We start from the raw sequence: 15,091 nt of genomic DNA on the forward strand, positions 1-15,091 counted from the left end.
CAGCGACATCTTCAACTAGATCAGGTTGCTCAGAGCCCCGTCCAACCTGAGCTTGAATGTTTTTGGGAATGGGGCATTGACCACCTCTCTGAGTAACCTGGGCCAGTGTCTCACCACCCTCAACATAAAAAATTTCTTCCTTATATCTAGTCTGATTCTACCCTCTTTCAGTTTAAAGCCATTACCCCTTGTCCTATTGCAACAGACCCTACTAAAAAGTCTGTCCCCATCTTTCTTATAGGCCCCCTTTAAGTACTGAAAGGCCACAATAAGGTCTTCCCAGAGCCTTCTCCAGGCTGAACAACCCCAACTCTCTCAGCCTGTCTTCATAGGAGAGGTGTTCCAGCCCTTGGATTATTTTTGTGGCCTCCTCTGGACTCGTTCTAACAGGTCCATGTCCTGCTTGCATTGGGGGCTCCAGAGCTGGACATAGAGGGGCAGGATCACCTCCCTCGACCTTCTGGCCATATACATCCTCCCCATCATGCAACACAAACCCTGTTCTTGCAGACTGCAAACCATTCGTCCCATTATTTTGGGTGCTTTGAATGATCACTCAAAAAGAAGAGCTTGTTTTGGGGATCAGGGCCTCTCTTCACCAAGATGTACCCAAACACACCATGTCCAGACTGTTTTGCTCAGGAGGAACGTAGCAGCTTTGCAGTAAAGACACCTGAGATATCCAAATGGGATACAGAAAGCAGGTCAAGTCACCTTTTCCCTGTATTTGCCTGTGATAAAGAATATTGACTTGTTGTTGTCATAACTGGGTAAGAGAGGTTTTTTCTGTACCATGCATTGCTGTCTATTGAACTGCTTTCCACTGGACAAGAATGGATGCTGATGGTTTGGCAAGTTTTAGAAAAGATTGTAATACTAAGGATGGCAAAAAAAAATGTCAGTTTTGGAGAGGTTATAAACCTTCTTGCTTCAAAACAAAATCTCCAGCTAAGAGGGCTCAGGAGGGAAGTTTCTTTGTGATCCATAACTTATGCAGGGGTTTCTTTTATCTTCTGTAATAAGACACACTGGTGAGTTTCAAGGTGCTGGGTTTGTGCAATTGTTTTGAATCCTGCTTGCTTATTATTTCTAATAATTCAGAAAAAACCCAGCCCTAAAAGCTCTGGGTTACCAAGACCAGCCCCTGCAATCAGAGAGAAGCACTTCATAAAGTTATTTTTGCCATCTTCAGTTGCTCCTCCCATGTTGCACAAGGGGCATGTGGCAATTTGGGGTCAGGACTTCCCTGCCTCTTTGCGGTTTGCGTGGAGCAGAGAGCCCGTTGTGACAGTCAGATGATGATTGCTAATGTGGCTTACAAGAATTGCTGCAGCTTCCCATCTGCCAAAGCTGGACATCACTTGCTGAAGTGACCAGTGGATCCTGCCCCGTGACAGAAAGCAGATCCCAGAGATCCCCATATAGAGGTGATGATGCTTTGCATACAGATGGGTGAGTTCCAGGCAGGGAGGTGGAGAAAATCGGGGAGGGCGTGAAAAAGAGAAGGAACCAGCTGTCACTGTCTTTACTAACAGCCAGAACCCATGAGAGCAGATGAGCAGACCAAAATAGCAACACCAAACCTCAGGCGATCTATATCTGGGCCCTTCGGACTTCCCTGGAAACGTGGTCGGGTCGCCACCTTACGCAGACACGCTCTCATCTGCGCTCTCCAGAGCGTTGTTGATTGAGCCACTCCTCTGGTTTTGTTCGCTGGGGGAATTCATTTTTTGTTGTGCCTGGAGGCACAGCCTGCGTGGGTTTGTTTTGTTTTTTTTTTTATTAATTGCTTTATTTTTCTTCTGCACAGTAAGAGAAGAGAATGAATCTCCTGTGGGATCTGGGGTAGCTGTGCATCAGAAGCAGGACCTCAACAAGATTTTAGGCTCCCATCGCCATGCTAAGACCATGCTACCAGCATCTGGGAGGAAAAGCAGACACGTATGTGCTGGGCTCCTACTCTGGGAAGCAAGAAGGTGGCTACAATCCAGCCTAACATGCTGAAGGTCAGACTCTTAACTTCTTACCCACTTTACCATGCTTTCCTGGTGAGATAACAAAAGGTCCCCGTTCATTTAAGTAAAGAAATTCCATTCATATGCATTGAGAGTTGTTTTCCGTGTTTTTCTTCTCTGCAGTTAGAAAAAATAAGAGCTAGATCAGTTTAAAGATTTACCAGAGTGCGTGGGAATAGCAAATACTTCAAGAAAATTATATCAGAAATGCCTGAGCTGGGTGCAGATGCAATCGGGTGAAATTCTCCAGCCTATATTGGGGAAAAGGTCAGATTAGAGGAAGGGTTCCTTCAGCATTAAATTACATGTCTTCCACATGTGGTCCTGAAGTGGTGAGAGTCAGGACAACTCTCCTCTTGCGAGAGTGAATTCCCTGGCTGGGGTTCAGCTCCTAGCTGCAGGAGACGCCAGCAAGGACAAACCCCTTTTATCCCTTGGAAAACTTAAAATTTACACTGACAAAAACATCTCGTAGGTGATCTTGCTTCTCTACATCGTTTCAATTATAAAAAGTGATTTTTTTTTTATTCGAAACATTTAATTCCATGTTATTATCCTTCCATTTTATTACAAATATATTTGAAACCTCAACTCCAGTGTGTTGCTTGGTGATAAGGTGACACTCCATTGAATTTGGGGTACTCTTCCCCCATTTTTGAGCTGTGAAGGAGCCACAAGCCTCTCCTCTGCCCTCTATGGGTGAGACAAGGTTGCTCAGCATACAGGAGAGCTAATAGATGGCAACTTGAAAACTGAGTTGTGGCTTGAAAATTGACTTTTAGTTGAACTAAGGGGAAAAAAACCCCAAGAGTCTGGGAGGGATCACAGGGTACCCGTAAAGGGATCTCAGAAACCAAGTGCACATGTGGATGCCAACGCACAGAGATGTGAGGAAGGGAGCAGAAAATGCACCCTGTGAACAGTCAGGGTGTTCTGGCCAGCACCCCTCGTGTGCAATTCGTCCATGGAAATTACTCCTGCATCCACCCATGATTCTTCTATTTCTCTGCGAGCTCTGTAGCCCCAGCCCTCCGTGTATTTTGGTGCTCAATTCCTATTTTTGTCAGTGGATGGAAGGTGCTAAATGTCTCTGTGAGCCTGTGCTGCACCCTCCACTCCGTATCGCTGGGATGTGGCAGGGATGTGAATCCCTGGAAATCTTGTGAGGCATCCTAGGGAGTCCTAAAAGGGAAGGCGTCTGTTATCCTGGCGTTCTTCTCCATCTCTCTTCATCCCTTTGTCCTCCCTGGCCTGACCTGCTCCAATTAATTATTCAGGCAAGAGCCACAGCACAGCAGCAGTTGCTATAGGGCACTGTCATGAATAACAACAGGTGGCTATTTTTATCCCTAACTCTTATTACTTTGCGGTCAGGAGCGATGGGTCCCTGCCAGCTCTCTTCACACAGAGCTCGCTGACTTTGGCAGGAGGAGCGCCACAGTGATTTACGTCTTTATGGGCTGGGATTCATTTTGACCACCTAAATGTAGGTGAAATCTATGTGTGATCTAGATATATGTGTCTGAATCCCACCCTGGTACCCCTGTGTGCACTGCCAGCTGTACTCATGGGTTGCTTTGCATCAGTATTTTATCTTTTTCATCCATATTTTATCTGTAATAAAGCACGTAGACTGTGTTCATTGCTGGATTTAATAGCCTGTCTACTGCAGAGAGAGAAAAACCATCTCAGAGGTGAAATCTCACGCTGGGTTCTGACAACTTATATAGGATACACTATATTTCCTTTGGGGACTGATTCCCCCAGCCAGTTTATATCCTCACAGCTGATGTGCCCACTTAAATACCTTGCTGTGACCCAGTGAGTGTGGCAGGGGCACACCAAAGGCTTTCTCTGTTCACTCCTCCTTGTGCTACCCCCCCTCTTGTCAGCTGCAATGAAAATGAGAAATCTCCAGAAAATGATGGGAAGGGGTGGATTTGAGGAGAGTGTGAAGGGAAATCAGTGCTGCTGAGTGTGCAGAGGCAGGGAGGCTATTCTGGCTGTGGAGAGCAGCTCTGGAGCTAGCAGAACAACTTGGAAGCTTAAAAAAAACAAAAGGAAAAAAGGAAGGAAAACAAGACAGAAAAAAAAAGGAAAAAAAAGAAAAAGGATAAAAGAAGAAAAAAAAAAAGGAAGACAGCAACAGAGCACAAGATACTTCATTTCTGCCAACCTGCCAAATTTACTGCTCCATCAAATTATACCAGAGGACAGTCCAAATGCCTGAGAAGGAAAATCTGAACTTTGATGCAGAATTACTTGAGAAAATCTCGCAGAAGCAGGACAAATACCCAGGACTTGGGCTACATACATCCTAAACTGGCCACAGTGGTTACCAGCAACATTTCCAATGATTTTCGAGGGATCTGGTGCAGGCACCCAACCAGAAAATGGGAAACGGGGCAGGGGCCGTTTCCTGCTCCTCTTCTGAAACACGAATGGAAGCTGCTCCCTCTGGTGAGATCGGGCAGCGTGACCGCTTGCTTTGCACAGCCAAACGGGTGAATATTTACTACTAACCCTGGAAAAACTGCTTTAGCTATAATATCATCCAGGGGACACAGCCAAGTTTGGATGTCCACTGTGCCTTGCCGATCAAAATAGTTTTGTCTAGCTTTTTAGTCTTTTTCTATTTTTAAACAGAGTTTAAATAAAGATTTTTAAGGGCATACTGAAAATATTTTTTAAGGGGGAGCAGCCAGTTTCCCTGTATGGAGCGGCACCGCTGTCTCCGCTTTCCCGTGACGGATTTCTGCCTGCAGCACATCTGGGAAGACCCACCCAAAAATCATCCTTTTCGTGGCGAACGCCACGGGACCTCTTGCTTTCACGTCTTCAGCCCCCCAACTCCTGCACTCGCGCTGGGCCACGTAAAAAACAAAAGCGAGGCCCAACCTCTATGGGGCAAAACCACCCGGAAACGGGACTCCCCAAAATGCAGTGGAAAAATGAAGTTTTTTGGTTTTTTTTGTTTTTGGTTTTTTTTTTAAATAAAATGGTATTTTCGGCCGGTTCGTGACTTCCAAGCGCCGGGGCTGGGAGCCGGGCCGGGATCCCGGGGCTGATCCCCCGGGACTGATCCCCCGGGACCCCCGGCCCGGTTCACCGCAGCCCACGCCGGGCTCAGGCGAGCGCGCGTTCCCGCCCCACCCCCGCTTACGCCCCGCCCCTCCGCGCTTCTAATTGGCTGGCGCTGGCGCGCGTCTCGCTCGCCAACTCTATCGCTGTCCCATTGGCTGGCGCGGGGCGGTGCTGACCAATGAGGTGTGCCGCGGGGCGGGGAGGGAGGAGGAACTCTCGCTGGCTGGCGGGAAAGGCGCCCGGTTTTGGCGCCAAGCGGCAGCGCGGCGGTTCCCGGCGGCGGCGGGGGTCGGGTCCGATCGGATCGGGTCGGATCGCGGGCGCTGCCGGGGCCGGGTCGGTTCCCCTCGGCTCTTACCGCCTTCCCCCTTGCAGCGGCGGGATCTCCTCGGGTCCCCCCGGCCCGGTCTCCCCGAGCGGCCGGCAGTATGGCGGCGCCGGCGGGCGGGCTGGAGGACGCGGAGCTGCGGGAGGCCCAGCGCGACTATCTCGATTTTCTGGACGATGAGGTGAGGCCGGGAGCGGGGCTGCGCTGGGAGATGTGGGTGCTAAATCCTCTCCTCCCCCCCATCCATGCACCCGGAGGGCTGGGGAGCACCCGGTCCCTGCTCCCCCCCTCGCCCCTTCCCGCTCGGTCCGTGGGGCTAAAGGGAGTCGAGCTCTGCAGGAATCAGCTCCTGGGGTGGGGGAATGTCTCAGACAAGCGGTCATGCAAAGTGAGTTGGTTTTTTGGGGTGTTTCCCCCCCACCCTTTTTTGCAGGAAGATCAGGGGATTTACCACAGTAAAGTCCGGGACATGATCAGCGACAACCAGTATCGCCTCCTCGTCAGCATCAACGACCTGCGGCGGAAGAATGAGAAGAGAGCCAACCGGTTGGTGTGGGGCACCGGGGTTCGCCTTTGGCACTGCGCCCTTGGTGGGATTTCAGAGTTCCAGCCCTGGTCTGGCAGGTCCTTTGGGACAAGGATGGGCCAGACTTTGTCCTGTGCAGCAGGTGGACCTGCTCTCTCCCCCCCACGACACCCATCCCTTCCAAGCTTGCCCATGATTAGGCAAAAAACCTTTTGCAGCAAGCTGGGCTTAATTGCACGATGGAAATCATCCCCTTTTTTTAGGGTGCTCGGGGATGTTTTGGACCAGGCTTGCCAATCTGCTCGGGGACATGTGAGGTTTTTGAGATGTCGTTCGGTTTGTTCAGCTCTTGGCTGTTGGTGGCAGTGGACCTGACACAGACCTATGGTGGGCTTTGGGTTTTTTCACCTCTCGCTCCTAGTAACCTCATGGAGCGCATGGTGGCATGGGAAAAGTGTTGAGGAGGAAAGCAGAAGGGGCTGGTGGGTCTGCATCGTTACCTCCCGCTGTTGCAGGCTCTTGAGCAACGCCTTTGAGGAGCTGATCGCCTTCCAGCGCGCCCTGAAGGATTTCGTCGCCTCCGTCGATGCCACCTATGCCAAGCAGTACGAGGACTTCTACATCGGGCTGGAGGGCAGCTTCGGCTCCAAGCACGTGTCACCGCGGACGCTGACGGCCTGTTTCCTCAGCTGCATTGTCTGCGTGGAGGGCATCGTGACAAAATGTGAGACTGGGGAAAAACCCAGGGGCTTTGGGAGCGGTGGGCCCATGTGTTTGCTGCGGAGGGGCTGGAGTCCACCGGGAGCCATGGTACGTCCTGGCAACCTGGGCAAAGGGAACGGGGGGCTTAGCAGAAGGTCTTGAGTGTTGGGATGGGCTTTGAGCTCAGCAAATCCTGGCCGTGGTTGACAGTGGGTTGTGTCCCAAGTGCAGTTTAGCAGTGGCGACCCTGTTGGGGACTGTCTGCTGACAGAGGAGTGGGACATCCCTGCCCCTAACTCCTCTTTCTTCCAACCTCAGGCTCTCTGGTTCGTCCAAAGATTGTCCGGAGTGTCCATTATTGCCCAGCTACCAAGAAGACTATTGAGCGCCGATACACAGACCTGACCTCCCTGGACGCTTTCCCATCCAGCTCCGTCTACCCTACGAAGGTGAGGTGAAGTAGCCTTGAGGAAAGCATCAGCAGGTTCCTCTGGGGAGAACGTGCCAGCTCTGAGCCCAGGGCTCAAATCCCTGCGCATCCCTTCTCCCTCTGCCAGCATAGCCCATGGAGTAGTTAGAAGACACATCACGTGTGTGAAAGTCCCAGAGAGCTACTAGGAACACGTGAAGAAATTCTCTGTTGGACACAAGGCCACCAGACCCGCTAGTTCAGATGTTAGTTATGATCTTGGTTCTGCTGCAGCATGGTTTCTTGCGGGGGTTGTCAGCCAGTCTTGTTGTTTCTGGGACCCAGGTCAATGTGGGCATGCCTGTGCTGTCCTGGAGGGTGTATGCACCCTTGGGTAGAGGGTTAGCCCTGTATTTGGGAAGGTTGACCTGAGCTTTGTCCCCACTGCATGCAGCTTGGTGGTGTGTCACCACTGCCTGCAGAAGGGACAGGGCTTGGAGAGACCTAATGTACCAGCAGTGATGGTGTTGGCAGCTTTAGAATGGGGAGGGCTGTCGAGCTGGTGAACCCCAGCCTCTGGCAGTCCTGATAAAGCAAGCCTTTCCAGCAGTCTTGTGCATGTTGGGTGATGCAGCCTGTCTTCCCACTGCTCAGCTGACCCACCACTTCTCCCTGTGCGCCTGAAAAACGGTTCTAGTCTTTTTATTGGGGTTCTTCCTCTAGGACGAAGAGAATAACCCCCTGGAGACAGAGTTTGGCCTCTCGGTCTACAAGGACCATCAGACCATCACCATCCAGGAGATGCCGGAGAAGGCACCAGCAGGGCAGCTGCCACGCTCAGTGGATGTCATTCTGGATGATGACCTGGTGGACAAGGTGAAGCCTGGGGACCGCATCCAGGTGGTGGGGACGTACCGCTGCCTGCCGGGAAAGAAAGGGGGTTACACTTCAGGGACTTTCAGGTGAGCCTTCTTTTGTCTTGACTTCAGTCCTCCCACCCTTTTTAGTCGCGTCACGTCTCTGGAAGATGAGATCTAGGACAGGCAGGTGGCCATCACAGAGCTGGGTCAAACATGGGCTTAAATCAGTTGGAAGCGGTTTGCACCTTGGTCCTTAGCATTAGTGTGTAGCTGTCGGCCTCAGCTGTGCGCAGAGGGGGTTGGATGCTCTTAAAGATGCTCCGTTGATGGCCCAGTGCAGTCAGATAGAGGGGGCTACAGCTCTCAGAGCTTTCCAGCCCCCTCCAGGGCTTCGCAGAGCAAAGGATGACCCTGTGGAGGTTTCTGCTGTGTTGTTGCTGTGACTCTGTGGGCTTTGCACACCTGATCATGGCTGTGTCCCTTCTCCAGGACTATCCTCATTGCCTGCCATGTGAAGCAGATGAGCAAAGATGTCCGGCCTCTCTACTCTGCTGCCGATGTGGCCAAGATCAAGAGATTCAGCAAGAGTCGCTCCAAGGTATTGTAGTCTTACGTCTAGAAGGCAGGCTTGTATCAGAGCATGAGGTTTCAGCTAGAGCTGCTTTAAGGCTTGGCGTGTAGCTAAGGAGGTGTCTTGTTGGGTTGCAAGTTACTCTTCAACCCTCTTAGCAACGTTGCTGGATTTTTCCACTCACTTTCTTTGCATTTTCTGCTTAGGCTTTGATCAGGTCCTGTTTTTTTTTTTTGCTGCTGCTTCTGTACTGCTAGCAGAGTATCCTTCCTGGCAGCTCTGCTGTGCATAGCTGTCGAGACATTGATCTGTCTGTGCTGTGTGCTGCCAGCTTGTTGCCAGAGAATTTCCTCTGCAGGAGAAACGTCTCCCTCTTTCCTCTTCAAACCCCAAGCCAGCATGAGTTATGGAGGTCTGCCCCAGCCTGGTCTTAATACTCAGACCTTTGCTTCATAGCGTGGAGAGAAGAAAGCCTTGCTCTCACAGGGGCTGCTGCTTCCAGTGCTTGCTTGGGTGACCGTGACAGTCAGGATGGTCTAGGACTTCACAGCCCCATTGAAAGAAAACTCTGGCAAATGGTCTTCTCCTTTCTAAATAATTTTCATCCATGTGGTTCTGATAGGAATAAGCTCCTTTTTTGTGCTGAAATGGACTTGTGGAGCATTGCATCTTGTTCTTATTATCTACAGTCCCTCTGATGGGCTGTGCTTTGCCTTTTCTGTCTTAGGATATCTTTGACCAGTTGGCAAGATCCCTTGCTCCCAGCATTCATGGGCATGAGTACATCAAGAAGGCCATTCTCTGCATGCTGCTCGGAGGGGTGGAGAAGGTCCTGGAGAACGGGAGCCGCATCCGAGGAGACATCAACATCTTGCTGATAGGTCTGGAAAGGCTGGGCAGAGGCACCCTCGGCTGGTGTTGTTGGGGGGTGAGATGAAAGAGCATTTTTCTGGACTTAGTTCCATGGAGTAACTGAGGTTAGACGGGACCTCCGGAGGCCCCTGGTCCAAGCGTGTGCGCAGGGCAGAGCTAGTGTCACTGGTAGATCAGGTGGCTTTGGGACTTGTCCACTTGGTTTTGAACATCTCCATGGATGGGATCCCACGATGTCTGTGGGCCACTGTCCCAGTGTTTGACCACCCTCAAGAAGATTTCTTTTTCTTCCACCGTGCAATTGGGATTTCCTGTGTTCCAAGTTGTCCCCGTTGCCACTGGTCCCGTCACTGTGCGCCTCTCAAAACTCTGACTCCATCTTCTCCACTTCTTCCCATTGGGTCATTAAGGGAAGGCAAGGAGATCATCTGATCACCTTCCTTTCCGAAGGCTGAACAAACCCACTTCTCTGCCCCCTTCTTTTTTCCCCACTGAGGAGCCCCAAACTGGACACGTTATCCAGGTGATGTGTGATTACGAAATGCAGCCTTCTCCATTTCAGGAGACCCTTCCGTTGCCAAGTCTCAGCTCCTGCGGTACGTGCTCTGCACCGCGCCCCGCGCCATCCCCACCACCGGCAGAGGCTCCTCCGGCGTCGGCCTGACCGCCGCCGTCACCACGGACCAAGAAACCGGTGAGGAGCAGGCTGGTTCCCAGTGGGAGCTCTCAGACGGATACTTGGGAGTAACTCTGCAAGATCCAGAGCTGCTGTTTGTTCTGCAGTGACGCTTGCGGGACTTGCTCCATCCAGAAGCTTTGTGGCAATGATAGTGGTGTTCAGGGGTATTTTCTCCACCTCTGTTAGGTGGTGGTCTTCTCTACTCCTCTTCTACTTGGTGTACCCTACGTGAGGGCTAGCAGCAGCCTGGATCTTGTTGTCTTCCTCATGGGCTTGCTCCTCAACCTAAGTGTCCTCCTCCTGCTGTCAAGTTGGGTAGGAGATGGGCAGCCCTGAGGATGCTGCTGCTCTTTGAGGCTTCTCCTAGCCACAGCGGTGGTACCATGGTGGAGGGAGGCGGCAGGGCAGGAGATGCGTGGGGCTGCCGAACGGTGATGGACCCTCTTTTTCTTCCACCCCAGGCGAACGGCGCCTGGAAGCAGGGGCCATGGTGTTGGCTGACCGGGGGGTGGTGTGCATTGACGAGTTCGACAAGATGTCCGACATCGACCGTACGGCCATCCACGAGGTGATGGAGCAGGGCCGCGTCACCATCGCCAAGGCTGGCATCCATGCCCGCCTCAATTCCCGCTGCAGCGTCCTGGCGGCGGCCAACCCCGTCTATGGCCGGGTGAGTGCTGGTGTCTGCTGGTCCTCTCCGTGGGGAAGGATGCTGGGAGCCGTCTTGGTGGAGGCGGCAGCTGGTAAAACCCAAAAGATCCACCCTCCCAAACCAGTGACTTGGTTCTTGCTGGGACTGGGATCCGTGGGGTGGTGAAGACTTGGTTGGTTTGGTCTCTTGCTGCTCGTGGCCATCCTGGAGGAGAGAGGGGCTCGCGGGGTTTCTTTCTCACCCCGGCTCGGTTCTGCCTGGGTGTCTCGGGGCAACCCAGTGGACCCTCACCCTGGTGACGAGCCTCAGTCTCGGTGTCTGATCTGGGACCACAAAAAACATGTTTTCCTTGCAAACAAGAGCTACACCCACCTTCCAGGATGGGGAATAGAGGCCTTACTGCTGCAGCAGGCTGGGTCTAGTGTGGTGTCCAGCTGCCTGGACATCCAGCCTTTAAGGCCTGGCCTGAGGAGGTCCTCCCAGCCTCCCTGGCAGCCAAAACTGGCCCGTGAGGGTCTCCTGTAACCCCTTCTATCATCCTCTTGCAGTACGACCAGTACAAGACACCCATGGAGAACATCGGCCTGCAGGACTCTCTGCTCTCCCGCTTCGACCTGCTCTTCATTGTGCTGGACCAGATGGACCCCGAGCAGGACAGGGAGATCTCGGACCACGTCCTGCGGATGCACCGCTACCGCAACCCCAACGAGCAGGACGGGGACGGTGAGTCGCTTGTAGCTGCAACCTCCTTGCTGCTCAGTCCTGTCCTTCCTTGGCGGGTGGCAGGTTTTTGCTTTCAGCACCCCTGGCCTTGTGAAGGGCTGCTTGTGGTGGCTTTTGGAAGTCGCTCCAGAGGTTAAAAGTCGGTTTTCTGTGACCTTCCCCTCTCCAGCCATGCCCCTGGGCAGCGCCGTGGAGATCCTGGCTACGGACGACCCCGACTTTGTGCAGGAGGAGGAACAGGAGCTCCAAGTGTACGAGAAGCATGATGACCTCCTGCACGGGCCCAACCGCCGCAAGTGAGTCCTTCATCCCACGTCCCCTGGAGCTTGCTGGGGGTTTCCAGCACTGTGAGTTGATGAGTTTGGCTCGAGTATCCAAGCGGTGGCTGATTGCCGGTGTGAGTGACGCCCCAGATGGTCCACGGGGAGGTACGTGGGCGGGATACCGAGGGACCCTTGCTCTGGGCTTGATCTCTGAAGCCGGGCAGGTGGAGAACATCTCCTGCAGCTGAATTCCCCACGTGCCTGGATGCCCACAAAGGGTAAAAAGGGGGAAGCCCACTTCTGCAAACACTCTTTGCCCGTCCCCGCCTTGGAGAACACGGGTGTGCATGCGTTACCTGCAGGGAGAAGATCGTCAGCATGGAGTTCATGAGGAAGTACATCCACGTAGCAAAGATGATTAAGCCCGTCTTGACCCAGGAGTCGGCGAGCTACATAGCGGAGGAGTACTCCCGCCTGCGCAGCCAGAGCCAGATGAACTCGGACATTGCCAGGGTGAGCCCCGGGAGCAGCTCCCTCTCAGGCCAGGAGGAGGGAAACTGAGGCACAGGCTCCCCTCTTCCCTTACGGGTGTTTTCCACCCTTGGTGGGATGCCACGGTGGGAGTCAGCTTTGCAGAACCACCTCTCTGTTCCCCACCAGACCTCCCCTGTCACGGCCCGTACCCTGGAGACCCTGATCCGCCTCTCCACAGCCCACGCCAAGGCCAGGATGAACAAGACCGTCGATCTGCAGGATGCTGAGGCGGCTTTGGAGCTGGTGCAGTTCGCCTACTTCAAAAAGGTGGGTGGGGAAGGTGTCCCTTGGTGCTCGGGGGGGGTCCTAAAGCTGTCAGCAGAAAGGGTGGGTTTGGTGCAGGCTGAGCACCCTGGGCTTCTGGTGGGTCCTTTCCTGGTGATAGTGTGGGATGAGGCCGCTGTGGTGGGATCTTGGATGGTCCCCTAAAAGCAGCTTGAGTGGAAAAGGGAGCCGAGTCCATCCTGTCTTTGCCACACAGGTGCTGGAGAAGGAGAAGAAGCGCAGAAAGCAGGCGGACGACTCGGAGACCGAGAAGGAGGAGGATGAGGAGTCGCAGCCCAAGGAGGAGCGCAGGACGAGGAGGTAGGAGCCGGAGCAAGGGAGGGGGGGATGTCACGCAAGGGGCACCAGCCTCTTCTGAGGTCACAGCAGGCAGTGCTGGCCTTGGGGAGATCCTCCACGTTTTGCTCGACCTAGTGGATTGTGTCCCCCCCAATTTGTAATACAGGGACATAGTTATTTCATGGATAAGGAACTGGCTGGATGGCCACATCCAAAGAGTTGCAGTCAATGACCCAATGTCCAAATGGAGATCAGGAACGAGTGGTGTCCCTCAGGGGTCTGTGCTGGGACCGATACTATTTAATACCTGTGCAAACCTCATGAAGTTCAACAAGGCCAAGTGCAAGGTCCTGCACCTGGGTTTGGGCAAAACCCGTTATCAACACATGCTGGGGGATGAAGGGATTGAGAGCAGCCCTGCGGAGAAGGGCTTGGGGGTCCTGGTGGATGAAAAACTGGATGTGAGCTGGCTATGTGTGCTTGCAGCCCAGAAAGCTAATTGTATCCCGGGCTGCATCAAAAGAAGTGTGACCAGCAGGTCGAGGGAGGGGATTCCCTCCCGCTCTACTCCGCTCTGGTGAGACCCCACCGGGAGGGTAGATTTAGATTGGACATAAGGAAAAAATATTTTATGATGAGGGTGGTGAGGCGCTGGAACAGGTTTCCCAGAGAAGTTGTGGCTGCCCCATCCCTGGCAGTGTCCAAGGCCAGGTTGGATGGGGCTTGGAGCAACCTGGTCTAGTGGAAGGTGTCCTTGCCCAGGGCAGGGGGTTGGAACGAAATGGTCTTTAAGGTCCCTTCCAACCCAAACCCTTCTGTGATCCTATGACAGCCACAACCCTCAGGGCTGGTACCAGCGTGGGTCCCGTGCCACGGGCAAGGTTTTGTGGCCAGAGGATGTCTTACCTGTGAGCCGCAGGGATCCTGTGTGGTCCTCACCAGACATCTCCAGGAGCTCAGGGCAGGGGGGTCCTGAGATCTGCAGTTCAGCTGGAGCAGGGGTGACCTCTTCTTCCCCCCATCCAGGAGAAAGAAGGCACGCACAGGAGGTGACGGGGATTCCTACGACCCGTACGACTTCAGTGACGCCGAGGAGGAGATGCCGGAGGGTGAGTCTCCAGGGTTTTGCCGGCTCCTGAGGGTGACACTCCTCTTTCTGCCCTGGTGGGTCTGTGCACCTGGGGAGCTGTGATGCCTTGGGGTCACTTGGGGTCCCTGGTGTGCTACCATCAAGCCCCACAAATCAAGATGAATTTTTTTTGGAAACCCTCTGTGGCTGTGATTTTTTTTTTTTTTTTTTTTTCTGTCTTCTTCCAAACTGCTGCAGAAATAACAACACTGGGAGGGAGTGAGTTTGGCATTGCCCACCCCATCCTAAGGCCAAGCGCTTTTGCTCTCTGGGAGCTTGGACACCAGGCAGGTTGAAGGTAACTCTTCTTTCTCCTCCAGTCCAGGCACACACTCCCAAGGCGCCCGAAGCCTCGGCCGCTGGCGAAGCGAAGAAGCCGGAGTTGGCTGAGCCGAGGTGAGTGGGGGCTGGAGAAGGAGTCTGTCCCTGCATGTCCCAGCCCACCCTGGTGGGTCCAAGCTGTTGTCCGATGCTGGAGATGCATCTGTGGTGGGTGCTCTCGGCTCCGGTTTCGGCTTTCCTGCTGGATGCCGTTTTTGGAACAGGGAAGAGCTGGGGAATACTGGGCTGGGAAGGAAGGCAAAGGACTTGCATGTGGTCTCTGAGGGGGATTACTTCTCGCCTTGCCTGACCAGGTTGAAAGCATTCAAGGCTGCCCTCCTGGAGGTCTTCAAAACTTCCCATGCCCAGTCCGTGGGTCTGAAGAACGTGATGGAGTCTATCAACCGAGACAACCCTGAGCCCTTCTCGCTGGCTGAAGTGAAGGTGGCACTGGCCCACATGCAAGATGACAACCAGATCATGGTGTCCGATGACATTATCTTCTTAATCTGAGCCTCTGGGTGGAAGAGTCCAAGTTCTCATGGACTCTCAGGCTGGAGACTCTTTGTGTTTGCCTTCAGCTCTCTCCTGAACACTTCACCTGGCTGAGCTGGACTTTGGGGAGCTCAAGTCTGTGCACTTTACAGTCCTTCCTTGCTGTGCATTGCTGGAGCAAGCTGTGAGCTCCGGAAGCTCTCTTACTTTTACTGTCTTCAAACTGGAGTATTTGGGAAGAGATTTGTTTCTGCGAGGAGCCAAAAAGGAAAAACTGGTGCAAATTATCAGTGTTCTTAATGTATTGTTTTTAGCTTTGGTAGTAATAGTTCCAGCCTTTGAATAAAAAAATCTGGATTTAGG

At 53.2% G+C, this 15,091-nt stretch overlaps 1 protein-coding gene across 4 annotated transcripts in view; it reads left to right on the top strand.

Annotated features, from left to right (window-relative positions):
• Positions 1-15,091, top strand: part of MCM3 (minichromosome maintenance complex component 3) — a 17,853-nt gene extending 2,762 nt beyond the window's left edge. Inside the window, exons 1-19 of one of the 4 annotated variants that reach the window (XM_069805578.1) lie at positions 938-1,452; positions 1,811-2,006; positions 5,475-5,608; positions 5,861-5,973; positions 6,469-6,677; positions 6,974-7,104; positions 7,788-8,026; positions 8,414-8,522; positions 9,223-9,376; positions 9,931-10,062; positions 10,509-10,717; positions 11,248-11,422; positions 11,592-11,718; positions 12,048-12,198; positions 12,346-12,486; positions 12,701-12,804; positions 13,810-13,892; positions 14,233-14,308; positions 14,548-15,091. In XM_069805578.1, coding sequence (XP_069661679.1) covers positions 5,528-5,608; positions 5,861-5,973; positions 6,469-6,677; positions 6,974-7,104; positions 7,788-8,026; positions 8,414-8,522; positions 9,223-9,376; positions 9,931-10,062; positions 10,509-10,717; positions 11,248-11,422; positions 11,592-11,718; positions 12,048-12,198; positions 12,346-12,486; positions 12,701-12,804; positions 13,810-13,892; positions 14,233-14,308; positions 14,548-14,746 — 2,433 coding nt within the window. In that variant the 5' untranslated portion in view covers positions 938-1,452; positions 1,811-2,006; positions 5,475-5,527 and the 3' untranslated portion in view covers positions 14,747-15,091. Of the gene's footprint in view, positions 1-937; positions 1,453-1,492; positions 1,627-1,810; positions 2,007-5,474; positions 5,609-5,860; positions 5,974-6,468; positions 6,678-6,973; positions 7,105-7,787; positions 8,027-8,413; positions 8,523-9,222; positions 9,377-9,930; positions 10,063-10,508; positions 10,718-11,247; positions 11,423-11,591; positions 11,719-12,047; positions 12,199-12,345; positions 12,487-12,700; positions 12,805-13,809; positions 13,893-14,232; positions 14,309-14,547 lie in introns of those variants that run through there. The other 3 variants (XM_069805579.1, XM_069805580.1, XM_069805581.1) reach the window with 3 other exon arrangements.

The sequence above is a fragment of the Haliaeetus albicilla genome, chromosome 18 (genome assembly GCF_947461875.1).
Source record: "Haliaeetus albicilla chromosome 18, bHalAlb1.1, whole genome shotgun sequence".
NCBI classification, from domain to species: Eukaryota; Metazoa; Chordata; class Aves; order Accipitriformes; family Accipitridae; genus Haliaeetus; species Haliaeetus albicilla.